This window comes from Pseudopodoces humilis, chromosome 3 (genome assembly GCF_049639895.1).
Source record: "Pseudopodoces humilis isolate 2021_Gansu_Grassland_sample_001 chromosome 3, ASM4963989v1, whole genome shotgun sequence".
NCBI lineage: Eukaryota > Metazoa > Chordata > Aves > Passeriformes > Paridae > Pseudopodoces > Pseudopodoces humilis.
The window spans coordinates 58,377,210-58,395,272 of record NC_142202.1 but is presented as its reverse complement, the minus strand read 5'-3'; the positions used below and the strand labels follow the sequence as shown (position 1 = coordinate 58,395,272).

At 39.9% G+C, this 18,063-nt stretch overlaps 1 protein-coding gene across 1 annotated transcript in view; it reads right to left on the bottom strand.

Annotated features, from left to right (window-relative positions):
* Positions 1-17,860, bottom strand: part of LOC148184658 (uncharacterized) — a 61,595-nt gene extending 43,735 nt beyond the window's left edge. The window contains exon 1 of the mRNA XM_088052619.1: positions 17,736-17,860. Within this exon, the coding sequence (XP_087908745.1) occupies positions 17,736-17,804 (69 nt within the window). The 5' untranslated portion in view covers positions 17,805-17,860. The remainder of the gene's footprint in view (positions 1-17,735) is intronic.
* Between the last annotated feature and the right edge of the window lie 203 nt (positions 17,861-18,063).

Genomic DNA, 18,063 nt, shown 5'->3' with positions numbered 1-18,063 from the left:
CAAACAAAATTGATGAAAATTTTCTCTGTCCTTTCAAGACAAGTGATTTCAAAGGAGTGTTGTGCACCCTTCTAATATGTATCCATGTTTCACTAATCCTAAACTAAATTGAAATGTGACTGTTGTTAGAGAACAGCTCTAAATATCCTTTTCCCAAGCACGACCTGTAGCACTGCTGAAAGGTGCACAAGTATTTTTTTAAAGGCTCTTTATTTTTGGAGCCTTGTTTGCTCAAGTTTCTTTATTTGCTTTACTTTCTAAAAACATGATATCCAACAGCGATAATCTCAGACTTGAAAATTGCCAGATGTGATTAAATGAGATTTGCCAAGTTCCAGGGTTTTTTTTTCACTCCTGTTTTTTCCTGTTATGTAATAGCAAACAGATAAAGCTTTTAATTTCATATGGCTCAGTTGTCAATGGCATCAGTCGACTGAGCACATTTTGCACTTTAATCGGTTATCCATAAGCCAGTCCCCATCACTGAATCATGAGCAACATTTTCCATGAGAGAAACACCAGCCTGTTCTCTGGGGCAGCTACTGATGCAGGGCTGGCTCTTGCTCAGAGGAAAAAGGATTCTGGTGGCACCTCTGACCATCCTGGAGCATCCTCCCTATCTCTGGAGACTCTGAAAAACCTGCTGCTTCTCAGGATAAGACAAGCTTCTTTTCTGGCTTCACAGCTGAACACTTGACCTTCAAAACTGATGAATGCACAGGAAAGGAAAAGTCAGGTTATGCTGGGACATAATGTCTTGGAGGATTAGGCCCTTTGTGGATGTGGCAGTCACTTCAGTGCACTAAGCCCCGGTGTCTGATACAGACCATGGATTTTAGTAGGATTTGGCAATAGGGCGGGAAGATACGTATCCTGGAGTAATACTTGTGTGAAAGAAAAAAGGCATAAGTTTGTAGACAAATTTGATAGGCCATTAGATGTTTAAAATTGCAGACATTTGCTGAAGATTGAGCGTAAACTGAATGATGGAATGGCTTCAGGGACACTGTAGAAAAAACGCTCGGAGGTCCAGCATTATCAGGCATCTCTCAATGAAACATCACACCCATCAACACAATAGTATCAAATGTAATCTGACAGCCTGTGCAACCACGTGCTCTGTACAGCAGCATTTTCTCCTTCTGAAATTTTGGACAGGCTTTTTTTCATGTTTTTTATATGAAATTGGAATAAACTACCCTGTGCCCTTGAACTTTTCTGTACTTACTTGTCCATTTTTCATGAATGTTTGTTTGCATCAGTTATGGGTTATTTTGGCTCTCAGTCAGCTCCTTTACTCTGCATGTTCAATTTCCAAGTCTCTGGATATTCTTTTTCTACCAGCCAATACTAAACGCCTCGACTGTGATCTAGGTCAGTGTATGTGCCTGTGTTTGGGTTCTGCCTCCCTCCAATATCAAATGTACATTTCTTCTCCAGTTGCTGTTCATCTGATCCCTTCTTTCCTTTTCTTGACATTATCTAATTGCACCCTGGACAAGGATTTGAATTTTCATCCATTATGTAAACCCGAGGTGGACACGGAGCTCTTGGAATCGTCTCCCTTGCAGTAGTCTTGAGAGCGACTGTCAGGAAACCTATTTAAATTACAATTAGGGAGATTAGGGAATGAAAAGCTCCATTGTTCAAACTGTATACAGTCATCTGCTTAAGTGCAAAGTGGTAAAGAGAGGCAGGCTGATTAATGTCCCGACTGAGATCCAGCACTGCTCTCTAACTGACTCTGACATTTAATTTGTCATGTCCCATGGGAAATGCGGCACAGCAAAAGAATCAGTTTGTCAAATCACCTCGAGCTATTTTTTTCCCCTGCAGATCCCCGAAACACATCACTTTGTTGATTAATAATCACGTTTTATTTTAAAAGGGTAGGTGAAGGGCAACTCGCTGCAAAGTCATCATTTGCTGCTTTCCCTGCAAAGCCGAGAAGCTGCTCACTAAAAAGCAGCCGGTTCCAAATAGCAAAGCACATTGTTCCTGTCCAAGCCTGGATGGATGTACACGGCCTGGATTCATGGAGAGCTTGGTCCTTCAACTGTGCCAGGAGAAAGGTTACCTGCATGTGAGGGGTATCTGGGGAAGGACAAATTTGCCACAGCTCGGGGTGGAGAAGTGGGGGAATGACAATGTTCTTCACAGGAGCCCCAGCACCCTTTGGTATTGCAGGGGAATATACAGCATCTGGCAGAAATCAGATCTATCCAAGGGAAGGCACAGCAAATTTTTCAGTATTTGTTGTCATCGCTTGCAATGTTAACACATCAAGTAAATAAGGCAGATTTTTATGATCTTAAGTGTGAATGACATGTCTGCAGGCCGCAGAAGAAAGTCAGCAAAGGCAAGATTCTTAAAAAAAATGTCAACATGTGACTGCATTCAGGCACTAATCCCAGGAGTTGTTGGGTACCAAAATGACTCAAGGAATTTGGAATCCTCTAAATATGGGTTAAAATATTTCTGCTGAACAAGTTGTAAATCATATAAGTCAAGGCATGAAGAGCAGCAGAAAGTTTAGGCACACCAGTGTTGTAAATAACTAGTGTCACTGGGCACACAGCAAATTGCCTGGTTGATTTTCCTGCTTCAGTAAATGGGAAATCTCTTGCCAGCTCCAGCAGTGCAGGTGAAAGCTTGTAAAACCTATATCTCACATTAATAGCTAAATTAACTTTTGCTGTGTCTTCACACTTTTTCTTTTGTGGCACCAAAAAAATCTGAACAGCAGAATAGGCACCACTTAAGATTTTCCTCTCTTGCTTCCTCCTATGTTGTCCTTGATAACAATTGTTAGTGTCATGGGACTCTTTTCTCTGTGAATAAATAAATAGCTGATCTGCTGGAATCAGGTAAGAGCTCTTGGATCAATTGCAAGCACTGATGGCACTTGTTACTACATGAGATGAGACAACAGATTCATTGTCTGTTCTGGTGTATAAACACCCTCTGCGTATTATGTCAAAGAGGAAAACAAAACAAAATGGGGTTTATTGTGTATGTGCAAGTGTAATCTTTCCAGGCTACCAAGTTAAAAGTGCTTTTCATCTAGATCAATTAAAAACAACATGAACAATACAACCCAAAATCCTATCCAAATAGTCCGAGGCTGCTCGCTGGTACCTTCTCTTCTCCATTCTCTGCTTTGTGTGAGCAAAGCCAATTGTCAGTAAACCTAGGCAACGTTTATTTTAACTCCTGCTCTGATAAACACCACATCCCACATCTATTACTCAAAGCCTCAAAGCAGAGTACTGTGAGCATCTGATCCAGGCACAGGAGCCAGGGAATGAATGTTTGGATGTGAATGGGCAACAAAGGCAGGTGAATGAAAAAATTTAGGCCAAACAAAGATACCTCAGTGTACTTTTTCTCCATCTCAGTTTCCTGATACAACGGTTATTTTGCATCCTTCAGTAATCTGGGCTGAAATAACCCAGCATTATAAAGTTTAACTGAAGTGCAAGAATAATGACTGCAGTGGCAGAACACTATGGATGGCTGGTTGCAGCACCAAGTCCCATTCAGTAGTCATCCTTAACTATTCAAAAGCTTCATACCGTCAGAGCAGGGAAGCATATTTTGTGTGGCCTGAAATTAATAACTTTCCTATTTCAAATTTGAGCCTAACACTGCACTTCACTAATCTCCTTTGGATTTGGCAGAAGGTGACCCTTCTAATTTGTTATATAACTTTGCACAGCATCCTAATTTTTTGTCAATCTTTAAAGCAACCAGGACCACTAGGTGAGCTGATTTAGGATGCCTGGTCCTTCTGGCCCTGTGAGAGAGATGACCTGCCAAAACATTCACAGAGCTGTGAGACAGACCATATACCTTAGAAAGCTGCAGTATTCCCAGAGGGGCTCCCAGTGAAAGATGACAGAATTTTTTTACAGATCAGCTCCTTTGCCAGGCAAGGCTGGGCTGGGACCTGGCAGCAGGGACTTCAGCAGCCCGTGCAGACCCATGTGAAGAGTGGCATGGCAGTGCCATGGGGAAGGCTTGGTCAAGCCCCACTTGAGCACTCTGGGCTGGTCCTGTCATCTATCAGACTGGATAACACAGACAAGGAAAATAAATGTCTTTGCTTTTCTGTTCCAAGTCAAATTAGACATTGAATGATAGAACCATAGAATAGGTTTGGGTTGGAAAGAAACTTAAAGTTCCTCTAATTATCAGCCCTCTGCCATGGGCAGGGACACCTTCCACCTGACCAGGTTGCTTAAAATCCCATGCAATGTGTTTGCTCAAAGGCACATCTTTCAGGAAAATATTTCCATTTCTTTTCCTAGCTTTTTCAAGTGACAAATTTGCCTTTGCTAAGAATAGTATTTGAGAAGAAATAGAAATTCTACATCACTCAAATTAGCTATTTCTAAATGGCATCCCAGCTGAGATGCAGTGTGCAAAACACCAATGAATTTCCATCAGGCTCTAAAGAATTCTTTTATTCTGAACTATACAAGAACTTATGACTTAAAACACCATCATCAGCAGGGATTTAAGCTAGGAGGAGGAATAATTGTTCAAGTGTTTTGACATATTAATTCATTGCCAAACGTGAGCAATTCTTATAAGGCCATTCACTGATTTTCATCACTGATTTTTTCTCCACTAGGATGATAAAATGGACTTATGGAAAGCAGACCACTTGATACATACTCTGTCACTGTAGGAGAACATATGGTCCTGAATAATTTGAAAATAAAACATACATCTTTGTCTAGCAATTCCACAAACTGAAAATAAACCTCCTTGAGGCAAGAGACTCTTTTGAGGTTAAAATTTGTAGGTTAATGATTCAAAATTTTCTGTGGATGATATTCTTTAGAGATATGTAATGAAATCTTAGCTCAGGCTATCTGAAAGGTGGACCAAATATTTATAGCATGTCCTGCTCCAAAACCTACAAGCAACATTTATTTTTAATCCCATGAGGAGAAAACTATTATTTTCTAGTTACATTTCAATCTACTCTGAAATCTGTTTGAATTTTACCAAGCTTCCCATCATTCTGTGGTGACTAGATACCTCCTCCATTTGAGAAATAGGTCTTACAAGTACTCCTTGGAGAGGGGGAAGTGCCTGAACACTTCAAAAACAAAAGAGCAAACACAAGATGAACTAACAAATCTAAAACCCCATCCCACTGCAATTTCATCACCTATAAAACTGCAGCTGTTTCAATTTGTGAAACTAAGCAATTTCTCCTGCACCTGTCAAACCTGCCTGGCATTTCAATAAATTGTTCCATGTGTTGTTTTTGCTCATGCTTTAAAATAGAAATATGTTTTTAAAAAGGGCTAAGTACAGACAAAAAGTACAGTTAATCGAAGTAAAGCCACATTTTCAAACTGCCAGTCAAAACCAGTCATTCATATGTATTAAAGAAATAAATGTTCCTGAGTGAAAAACAGAGAAACAGATGCAAACCAGACACACTCAAGAAGTATGAAACAAGGGAGGCTTTCTTTCTGTCGTTTACATTATTTCTTTTCTTAGCTTAGTATTTTTCCAGGGGCACACTCACACACACAAGAAACATATTACCCAGCACTTTTATTCCTTGTGGTCTTCACTTTATTTACAAGATGACGGCAATAAAGAGCTTTGTTTTAGAAACACGAGCTAAAGTGTAAGTCACCAGTGCTGACTTATCAGCTTGTGGGTTGGAGTCTCCTACATGTGTAGGCTGTTGGTTTTGGGAAGACTGTGACTGAGGCAGCTTGGTTTGAGTCTCTTATTCCATATGCTTGGTTATGTGTGGATTTTCTTTTGCTTAACTCTTGCAAATAGAAAATAAATATTCTAAAGTCATTTCAGGCAAAAGATACTGAAAGCTAACACATTTTTCCTCTGAGAGTGCCAACATTTTTTGAGGGTTCAATGCCAAACAGGTTTAACAATAATTATGACATCAGCAAAAATGTTAAAAATACCCTGCAGGTAGGATAATTTACATGGTTTCAATTTGGTGTGCAAATCCTTTTACAGGACTCCTAGTCACCTGTACAAATTACTGTACCAGAGAATAAGTGAAATGGAGAAAACAAACAGAAATTGAAGAAGGTAAGCAGAAGGAGAAAATACCTGAGACAGATAGGTTTTTAAATGGACTGAATCATTTTCCTAGTAATGTGACCATGAAATAAGGGAAATCAGATGATGGCCTAGCATTGTGGACTTGGCCAGTAACTTCTTCAGTAAAGAAAACATTTGGAAAAGCAGCAAATGCACTAATCTCAGCTGTTTCCATCCCTGCAAATAATTTCTCTTGCTGGCAAAGCACCTGGGGATGTGGCACACCTGCTTTTCATTCACATGCTGAGCAAGTGAACCAATTTTTAGGTGGCATACCTACAGTAGAGAAACCCAGTGTGGTTGTCTGGATCCCATATAAATACACAGATGTGCAAAGATATTAGGGTGCAGAAGCTGCTGGAGTTTTCCAAGGCTCACACAATTTACTCCAAGAGCTTCGTGGAGCACACTGCTAAGCTGAAGTCTCTAGCAGCTTGCAATGGAGAAGCAGCTCTGTATGGGCCTATTCAGTGTGCAGGCTACTATATGGGAAAGGTCCAGGCTGGTTAGTCCTTGGAGAGATAAAAGGGAGAAGTATGATGAACAGAAGAAATTTGGTGAAGAGAAGATGATTTATTTATATATATAATTTCTGGAGGGCTGCCAGTGTGCTTGGAACTGCACAGAAAGAGAACCTCATCAGGCTTGTCTCTATCTAATTACAGCTCTTTCAGGCTTAGTATATACAGAATAATTGGGGAATGGAATGAACAATCTCAGAGTAGCTCTGACCTTCCTTCCCTTCAACATTTCTTAATTAATCTTAAATAGAGAAGGAAATAATTTATTTAATCCAAGCAAGATATCCCAGAGCAGTCACCTTTGGTCTCTTATCACTGTGTCAAAAAAGAAAAAAAAATGCAGCACAAAAGAGACAGAATAAAGGACAAAAATAAAGGAAGTTTTGAATCGAAAACGAGACCTCTTCCTCTCATAGGGAGCTGGTGGAAGGTGCGTGCATGGACACCATATGCTTAGGAAAGAAAGGACACAAATGAATGCTTCTTTCTGACTAGGTGAATCAAATCTCACAATCTCCTTACCGAAAATATACATCTCCCATCTCCACCACATGCATTGTAACTTCTGATATTATGCATTGGGGAGACATTGTCAAACTGAAATGCAGGAGCTAAAAGAGAAGTGTCAGGGCCAAGATATTGGAGACTCCTCTCTCTTCAGTAAAATATAATATAATATAATATAATATAATATAATATAATATAATATAATATAATATAATATAATATAATATAATATAATATAATATATAATATTCAAGATATTGAAAATTGCCTCCTGATGACTGTGTTGTTTCTTGCCTCTCCACCTCTCTAAAGGTCTTGGTAGTGTTAAAGATACCTCTGGATGATGGCTGCATCTTTAGGATGCTAAAGTATCTTTAGAGCAGCTAAGCTTTAGGTATAAGCATTTATGTTCATCTTTTTTTTTTTAAGAGTTCAAGACCATCCCTGACTAGTAGTCCTAATTAAAAAGGCTTGGTTGTTAATTAACTTTGTCTACCAGTTTCTGAGATGAACAAGAAATCAGTCTGAAGTCAGTGATATCGCTGTACAAAGGGACAGGGAGTCCATGGAGCAGGAGAGAAGATGACACGGAGCCTGGATGTGAACTGAACACAAAACTTGGAGGCACAGCAGCTGTGGTTTTAATCACACCTCCAGTCTGTTGGCATAAGAAGAAAAGGTAACACTACTGAGCTAAAGGTTGCTTTGGTTTGTATATCACAGTCTGTCCTCCTCCAGCATTACCTTCCATTATCTTCTCTTCACATGAGTTTTCTTATAGTTATTCTTTGTATCGCAGCTGAACAGTCAGAAAGGTTTTGCACAGAGGATTCCCACAGTGACTTTTTCCCACAGCACAGAAGTTTAGTCCAACACTCCAACCAGAAAAGGGCAAGGAGCCCTTCTTTGAGTTGACCCTCAAGGAATGTGGGAACCAAAGTTTTGCATGAATCAGAATATGTCAAACAATGTCAATGTGCTTCAAAATATCATTAATTTTAAAGCAAGAAATAAATTATCATTATTCAAATTCCAACCTACCTACAGTTTAGGCCATTAAAGCCTAACAGTCTTTCATTAGAATAATGCAGGGATCTTTTCAGAAAACAAAAGACACTGAAAGAACTGTATGTTTTTTTCACTAATCTTAATTAATTAACATGGAAAGAATTTCAAGCCATTTTATGGACCTATTCTTGGGTAAATTTTTGCAATATAAAACATTTGTAATACAAGTAATACGAAAATTTGTATTGTTGACCTGCAGTTCAAGCATTTTTCTTAATAACTTTTTTTACTTATTTCTGCTACACACTTGAAAACTTTTAACAGCCCCTGTAAAAAGCATACATATGGACTGACTGAATCAAGACAAATATGTAATAAAAACAGAGCACAAAATAAAATAAAAGATATCTTTCCCATCTGTAAGTACAAAAGCCCCCAACTCTTCCCCAATCATATAAAGTCATATAAAAATAATTTTGATGGCAACAGTAGCCAGTGATTTTGACTATTGTATTTATGTCCATGAAGTCTCAACTGAGATTTGAAACTGAATTATTTAGGCGCTGTCAGTCTCTTTTTCTCTGCCCTGAAGAGCTTACATTCTAGACAGCTGGCCAAATGATGTCTCTAGGATAGTTGAGGTAGATTCCCAGGGTCAAATATTACACAGGAGTCTGAGTTGCAATGAGTTTGTTTTCCTGCATACTCTTTTAGCACCCAGTACTGGTGCAAGGTAGCTCCTTAAAAATACCTCCTGAAAAGGTCCCAGCCCACAGGGATGCTGAAAGAGTGCTGATGTGGGTAGGTGTGAATTGAGCCTTTCCAGAAGGGGAACCCCAAGGTCATGTTCCATCCCCATATCACACGTGTAGCCAGCTGGCAGTGGGGCAGTGGACACAGGGTTCCACTTCCTTTTGAATATTGAGTGTTTTCAGAAAAGATGTAATGTGTACTGCCTGACTGACAGGGATTTTTACCATGTGTAGTCCTCTGGATCTTTTCAGAAGACAACTGAATGTCCATGGCATGGTTTGCACAGTGTACAAATATATGTGGCCCAGAAGAGCTCAAGCAGACAGGGTGGCATCTGGAAAAGGGCCCCTTGACTACTGGGCTGCAGCATCTGACTGTACACACAGCTCCTCCTTCACTGGAGTTGAGACATTAAATGGTTTGCTGCTGCTGCTGTTTCACACCAAACCAGTGTCTGTGCACACCTACAGCAAAAAGAGGCTGTCCCTGTGCCGTGCACAGCTCACCATCTGTGCTCCTGATGTTGTGAAGTGCTCCTGATGTTGTGAAGAAACTTGGTTATTGGGGTTTGCTTGTGGGAGACACAAAAGCAGTGAAATAAACCCTGGATTATGGAGCACAGCAGGCTCCAGGCTCAGGCTGTCACCTCTTCAGCCATTTCCTGATGTGCCACAGTATGGGAACAGGCTTGGTCATGCTGGAAGACACTTAAAACGCAAACATACCCCTTGGCACTCTTGACTTTGCAGGGCAGGCAGAATATCAATTTGTGACACTTTTTCCTTTTGCAATTCTTTAAATGAGCTGCGTAGACTGGAAATAATAACTTTTCAACTTAGCACAGCATCTAGCATCTTCTGATGCCACTGCCACGTCAGCAAGACTGTATTAAACACTTCTGACCACTTGAAAAAAAATTATTTTGGTGCTGCTGTTTTTCAGCTGCTTAAGATGCCTACATGAATTTCAGCCACACAAACCTGAGCAGATGTTTGCTGCTGTTCTTTCAAGAGAAGGAAATTTTTATTTTAGTGGTGGAAACTTAGAGCAAGGGTCAGGAAAGAAAGAATAACTTTTGTCTCGTATAGGAATTTGTCTGAGTTACCTATTTTCTCTTTGTGCACTTATCTGTGAAATGGGTATGATTATTCTACCTTGTAACAATATTTTGAGTCTTGGTTAATTGCTTGTGAGCTGATCTGGAAATCTCTCAGAGCAGTCTTCAACAAACATTAAGATTTATTACTTTTGGAGATATTGTTTTCTTACTCCCTACATTTAATTGTCTTGCTATAAAAGCAACTGTTGTAAATAACAACCACCAGAAATTATTTTGTGATAATGTGCTATTAAGAAAAAAACCCAAACAACATTCTGTGTTATTGATTTGATTTTGCAGCACTATTTCATATGTTTAGGTCTAGCTTGGGTTTCCACTGCTTTAGCATCTCCATTTACATGGTTTTCTGCAGAGATTGTTCCTGTCCTGTTTTCTTCTTCTTTACATCAGCCAATTTGTTAGAAAGATATAAGCTTTCCCCTTGCTTTCAATTCTCTGATTCCTTTCTCTATGGACACAACCTTTGACCTCCCCTGAGCTTGTAACCCTCATCAAAGCCATGTCTTTAATTAGCAGATAGGATAACATACACACAGAGTTGCTCCAAACTCAGTCCTTCCCAGCCCCTGCAGATCATATTTATCAGTCTCCCCATTTGGCAGAAGAATCACATTGATTTTTCAGCAGACACAGCTGTCTGCTTTCTTAGTATCTCAGTTTGCATCACCAGTTACCACACAGCTAAGGGTGTCCAAAACCCTCTGTTCTGCTCTCTTTGCTGACATTTTCTTGCATGACAATGTTTTTCAGACAATTTGGACGTTTAGACTAAGGGTAAATGATACTGAGGCTGCTGAGCTGATTTATGACAGGAGTGACAACATTGTGTCTGGGGTAGAATTGCTCTAGGAATTTGACTCCAGACTCTGTGGCATTTAAAACACTGTTAATATGCACTTGGCAGAAGACTGGGAGATCTCACAGCTGGCCCTTCCCCAAACAGGAGCCAAGCTCAACTCTGAAGGCATGTAATGAAGGCAGACCAAAGCACTCTTCAGGCTCAAGCAATATCTAATCTGATCTTGAAAGGAATGAGCCAGAGCAGGCTCTCAAAGGAGCCTCCCCACACTGCTATTTGATTTTAGTGATGGTGGATAATGAGTAGCAAAAGAGCTGAGAGTCTGTTTGGAAACATCCAGTCAGAATCTGAAATTAAAAAAATAAAGAAATCCATTTCTCAGGAAGAGTGAGATAAAGAGTGAATCTTTAGATGAATCCTGTATTCTGAGTTTTCCAGGAGGACACCGCTGTACAGCATAGAAGAAAAAAACTTATGTGACTACATGAACAGAAACAAAACTTATCACATCTGAAGGGAGAGCAAATTTTATAGAGTTCAGTAGAAAATGAGATAACATGCAACATGCATTTACCAGTATGCCAAACTTGCCTGGTGTCTTCCTTTGATGAGGCAAATGCGGATAATCTAATCCATATGGTCCTTGGTAACTCAGTAACACAGTGATAACACAGGGGAAATAAGTTAAAATGGAGAATAAGAACAGTCTTAAAAATATAATCATGAGATAAAGGAACAAGCTAAAAGTGTATTGTCAAGAGGAACATTTCTACTGGGGATGGTTTGATACAGAACCTAGGCTTGTACTCAGAAAATTTGCCACTGACACATAGATCTGCTTAGCAAAAGGGGACTAGAGTGGGAGGAGAAGAGTGGGATGGAGGTTAGAAGTGTGTAGCAGACTCCATGAGATAGAACTTTAAAAGAGGATTATATGGATGCTTTGGTAACCCCTAACAGATCTCTTGGCCAGCAAATATGACAGCTGACTCTGTCTGCCAGAGTTACTGAGCAATGGGTAGTCTACCCTAAAGGAAGTGTCTAAAGGAAGTTGTCTTCTTTAGCCTAGACAAATACAGCTGAAAAAGAAACCCCTGCTGTCTATAAATACACCAGTGGTTGTATGTATGAGGGAAGGGCAAGATCTTCATAAGTTATTGCTTCATGTTAGCAAAAGAGCAAATGGGAATAAATTGGTCATGTGTAAAACTAGGCTAAAAATTAAAGGAGGATTTCTAAATTTTCAAGGAGACTGATTTTTCCAAAACTGGAAGAGAACTTCAGCAGCTTCAAGCATTAGCTTGACAAATTTGTGACAGGAATTACGAGATGTGTTCAGTAAAGAAGATCAAGCTTAAGCTTAAGGAATATGGATGTGATAATAGTATTACATTTTTTATGAAAGAGAAAGGAATAGGTTTGAGGAAGGAGAAAGGAATAAGAAATAAGAAGACTTTCCTCTCTCTTGATCCTTTTTCTTTCTTTCCTTTTCTCTCATTCTGCTGTCCTTTCTCTATTCTTCCCTATTTCTTTTTCCTTTTATTAATTTTATTCCAGGCTATTATACTGTTAACACTCTCACATTTTTGTTTTGAACATGGATACTTTCTTGTCTAGATGTTGCCAGTTTTGTCTCATAAATCTTTTCCTGCATATTAGCTGAAAAACAAAACATTAGCAGTGATCGCAACCCAAAGCTCATCTTGGTTTAGTGGGAAGACAGAATTAAACAGAGATCGTTTTTAATGGAAAACCAGTCCTGGGGCCTTACATTGTTTCTCACCCATTCTCATATTTCTTCCCATGTGTTTACTTAATAGTAAAAAATATATTTCATCCCATGTGCTTCTTCAGGAAACAGTTGATAGACACGATGATGGGAAAACCATTGGTCAGCTCAATGACTGTAGCAGGTTTGAAGCCTGGTGGAGATATAAGGCCACCTTCATCCCTGTTACCTTAAAGTTCCATGGTAGTTGTGGTCTGCAAGGCTCAGAGTGACGAAGGCATTTGGGGCTGTGGTGGACAAGGCTGAGTGCTTACAGCTTTGGCTGATGCTAAGAAGAGCCACGGATGCTCTGCACCTCTTTACACAGAACTAGTGAGATGGGAAAAAATTTCTCTGCTGCAAGTCTCTGTCTTACTTGCAGTCAGCCAGGATCCTTGTCGCTGGAAATCAGCTGTAAAATATATGTACTTTTGTGACATTGACCCAAGCAGCTGAGAAAATCAGAAGTGTAATCAGTCATACCATATAAAGCTGAGATTTTTCCACAGTACAGACGTCTTGTCTCTCATTTTCTTCTACGTAAGCTCCCAATTACCCTAAATAAAAGGTAACTCCAGCCCTGAAATTATTTTCTAGACTTGTTAAACTGGCAGAGCAGAGAGCAGACCCCCCACAGCACAATCTACCTGAGGGACCATAATCTGTAGGAACTCAGCTGGAAGTACTGCAGTCAAGGGCTTTCTGTATCACTAAATTACCGTGGTCCTAAAAATGGTATTCAGGTAATTCTGCAGTCCCCTCAGCCATGTATTGCCTTGAGCTCTAATGCAGCCTGAGCTGTCATCTTCATGCATGATGATGTTTATGAGTTAGTCTCTTCATCTTGTATATGGAGGGAACTGCTGGTATGTAGTGCCATAAAATATCAACCTAGAAAGGAGAAGGGCATGGCTTCCACAAACTATTTGTTTGAAAAAACTGCATAGAAACAAAGGTTGCTATTTTCTCTTCATTCTTGCGCGTTCACTTTGGCTTGACCTAAATTGCTAATTAATGTAAATTTTCTCAGTGGAAAAGGATTATGGATATTCTTTCTTTTATCAGGTTTCAGACTAGCAAATCCTTAATCCCTGCAATAAACTTCCTCTCTAAGATATGCTGTTTCTTTTTTTTTTTTTTTCCTTTTATGGAAGAAGCTATTTCTTTCCCCATTTATCAGTCATTTATCTTCTTCACATTCTGAATAAATTTCTATTTGGTCTTGGTCCAGACCTAAGAGGATAATGAATTCCCATGTTCACTGAGGTTACCACATCATGAGTACAGTATTTAAGTGACAGGAACAGTTCATCATCACTCATCCCAGTTTAACCATGTTGGGTTGTGTTGTGATATATATGACATGTTATTTTGATATGAAGGAGGTCATACATTGTAAAATATCATCCAAAATCTTTATAAGGTAGGCCAATGCTACAGAAGAGGCAGTGCAAATACCACAAACATCTACTTGCCAGAAAACATCTGGCAGGGATGGCAGTAGGTGAAAATGAAAGACCCCTCTGCCCTGGGATATCCCTTAGTTGAAAAGGAATAGCATATTTGTCGGTTTACCACATTCAATGATCTTCTGAATTGTTAGCATCCTGTGGGCAATCCTGCACAGCTCTGAAGGATGAGACCTGCAAGCCCCTCCCAGCAGAGGGATGTGACTTCTGCCAATTAACAAACCATTTTTACTTAACTTTGGAAAAGTTACACTGCTGCTAGTGTATGAAAAAGAGAGATTTCCCAGCCATTTATAGTCAAAACTGTTTAATGGGCTATTTGTATCAGTACCCAGTATGCAATGTCAGTGGACAGGGAAAAGAATGGTAGTAAAGATGAGAGTAATTGTATGCCATCAGATGACCATGTCTTTTAACCACTCAGACTTGTCAGGAGATAATCCTTTTATGCCATGACCCAATATTATTTCAACAATGGTGTTTATCTTCATTGGATTAACTTCAGATTTCCCCCTTGTACCTATATATGACCCATCCTCTTCTCTGCCCTCTTCTTTTTTAGATTTATGCCATCTTCAATCAAAACCCAATATTTACTAATTAAAACTTCTAATTCTAGGCACAATTACTTGTTATACCTCTTGCAATTAAAAAAAAGACAGGCATGGTAAATCCACTGGTTTTCTTCCAAACTGCACCCATTTTAAATGGATGAAGTCCCTATTTTGTTGTTCCAACCCCGCCAAAAGTGAGTGCTACAGGCTATTTTGCAAAACATAGTTTCAATTTCCCCTCTCTTTTTAATTAAGTGTGCTGCCCTTTAATTTCAGCCTTTCCTTCCTGTTCTCTGACCTCTGGACATGATTAGCCCATACCTCGAATCATCTGACACAGCGGACAACATCCCAGAGGGTCAGTACTTTGTCATCAGAGAATATGACAGGCTTAGGAAAAATCTGTTCCTCAAATTCAAGTCAGTGTCTGAATGTACTTTCAGCCTAGTCTAAATCCACACAGCTCTGACAGTCTTTTCTGCACTCTTGGACACAGCAACAAACAGGATTGCAATTTAATGAAAGCATAAGGCTCATTGGGAAATGACAACAATGAAGATACGCCTGGCACTTTCTTCCAAAAAAAAATCTGAGTTAAAAAAATAGCAGCATTTCCCAAAATTCAGTGTGTTTTACTCTGTAGTGATTTGGATTTTCTAGAATTAGACTTGGAAAGCACCTCTACTAGAAATGTGTAATTTTGAGGAGTCTGTGATTTCAAACTGGAGAGATCGGAGCCCCATCCCTTGTTTCATCGTAAACCCTGCTGGCAACCTGGGACAAGCCTGCACAGTACCCAGATAACAAATCTCCTTCTCTGGGTTTCAGGCATCTGTCAGGAGAGAGGGATAGCCATCCCTCACCCAGCAGCCAGGACTTCCAGGCTCTGCAGTGTGAGACCTGCCTCTCACTCTGGATGGAGGATGCATTCCCTGGGCTGCTGCTTGTGGAGCGCTGGTGCTGTGGGGATGCAAACTGTCTAACAACTCTACCACACACTACACTCAGACCAAGAAACCTCACAAGTATGCTTCTGTACATGCAGGATTCTGATGGTTGTTCAGCCAGGGTGTCCAGATCACCGGCAGGGACCAAATCAACTCTTGAACCATCTCTCCCTGTTCTCCCAGTAGTAACATGCAACACGTCACCGGTCCAGCACATGCAGGATGTATTTCTGGGAGCCAGCAACACATTATGAACATGAAGGTTTTTTTGTTTGTGTATATTTCAAACACTGACATTGGACAATGGGGATTTTCTGCAATGAAGGTAAGAGGGGTGAGAGACACATCAACGAACACATATATCTATTAACAGAAAAGTATAGGGAGAGAATTCCCTTCTTTGTGTCTCTAAATTGGTTTTACTGATTTCATCTATCTTCATCACAGTAGCGAAAAGGCAACATCTGTTAAAATTAAAGCCTTCAGAAACCAAAGACAGCTATTTGTCCTGATCCACTCTCCAGGACTGCATCAGTATTCCAGTTTCTTCAATTATGACTTCAATTAACAATCTCTTTTAACCAAAAATTCACTGGTTATCAGTGTAACTCTGAAAATAACCCCACAAACCACAATTTTCCTTTCTTCTAGAACAAAATTAGGTAGAGGTTTCCGGTGGTAACTTCTCAGTGGTTCTAAACAGAGATAGAAGACAGTTGCCAATACAGGAACCTTATACACGAATTGCAAGCTACTTTCCTCTATAAAAATATAATTATATTAAAATCTTCAAGCAGTTAAAAAAAAACCTCAAAAAACAACAAGCAGATAAACCTTGCTGGTAAGCTGAGCATCAGACATGCATGTGCCAATAGTAATGTACTTAAATGAGAAGCATGTTGGGATGAGAACCATTTTTATGGGCTGAATTTACCTGCAGTTTGAATTATCAGTCTGAGGCTTCTACAAACAACAATTTTGGCTAACATTGCACTTTTTTCCTCTGAGTGACACAGTTAGTATTTTCCACATCTGCCCTTAAATGTGGTATCTTGGTGCCCAAAAGGGTTTGGTTCCAGCTTACAAATTAATTACTGGTGTAGGCTTAATTTTCTTTGCCTGAAGGGTTAAAGGGACTGACCATATTCTTGGCATAATGGAGAGAGAGAGAGAGAATGAATGGGGATGAATGAATGAATGAACTAATGAGTGAATGGAGCAGCTTATCTGCTCCTACTCCAGCCTGTTTAAAGAGAGGGCTGTCGTTTTAATCACTCAGGAAATCCTTTCCATAGTGTAGTCCCTGCTAACCATCTTTTTCTGATGCTTTGCTTCTCCTGCCTGGGTCTGCCCAGACTTACTCAGGATACCTGTTCTGCTGTGCCATGGAAATGACTTTGTTGCTCAAGTTAAATAAAGAGTGTGCAATATTGTCACTATAAAAGAGTCAAAAAAACAGAAAGGACTTAACTAAAATGATGAGATAGAGTTACATTTGCATTTCCTGAGGAAAACATAAAATAAAATGCATAACAAATATTTTCCAAATCCTGATATATCTAAGTTAAAGAATATTAAAAAAAAAAAAAAAAGCTATCCAGGTGTATCTCAGTCTTACTCTTTTCTCCTGCATTAATTACAATTACAGGAAAATTACAAGCTGTGAAGTATTTTCCTGAGCTCACAAATGTTTCTTTGTTCTCTTTTTTTCCCTACTTTGGAGATGATGAATGGATGTGGGTAATGCCACACTTCAGAAAAGTAAATGGAAGGTGTGGAGGGAATCATAGCCCAAGGTGTGGATATGGAGGAGAAAGTCAGAGACAAGCTGCAACATCCCTGCACTCTGCTTTGGAGTGCATTATCCCAGCCTGAATAGCTGCCTGTATTGCGTCAAGCCCTGGGGTCAGCTGTGACAGAGACACACATTCCACAGCAAAGAGTGCTGATGTAATGCCTTCCAGCCCCCAGCCTCTCATCTCTGCCCAGCTCCTCTTACCGACACTGCTATTGCCCTTGGTGTTCATAGAGCAGCCCGTGCCATGGACTCCAGAAAGTAGGAGGCCCACGTAAAACACTTCCCTTCTTCTGTGACTTTCTCTCTGCTCTGGCTAAGTAAGACATGCAGCAATAATAAAAGAAAATTAAAAGGAAGGAAGGGAGAAAGAAAGAATTAAAGGCAAATCTTACCCTCTTTTTAAAAAACTGAAAGGCTGAGCACTTCTTGACTGGAAATCCATTCATGTCTTTGTTGACCATTTTCCACAGTGACGGGTACACAGTGATAGATCCAGTGTGCCAGTGTGGCACTTGCTTAGTGCATCTGTTTTCCTCTGTATCCTTTCAGCTGATGAAGACAGAGCAGGGCAGGAGGCTCACCGGCACGGCTCGGGCAGCTGTCCTTTACACGTTCATCCTGCTGCACCAGCTACTGCAGCAGCAGCAGCAGCAGCAGCCTTTTCCAGCTTTCAGATGCAGCTCTCTATTAGCTTCTTGAAAACATCCCCTAAATACATAT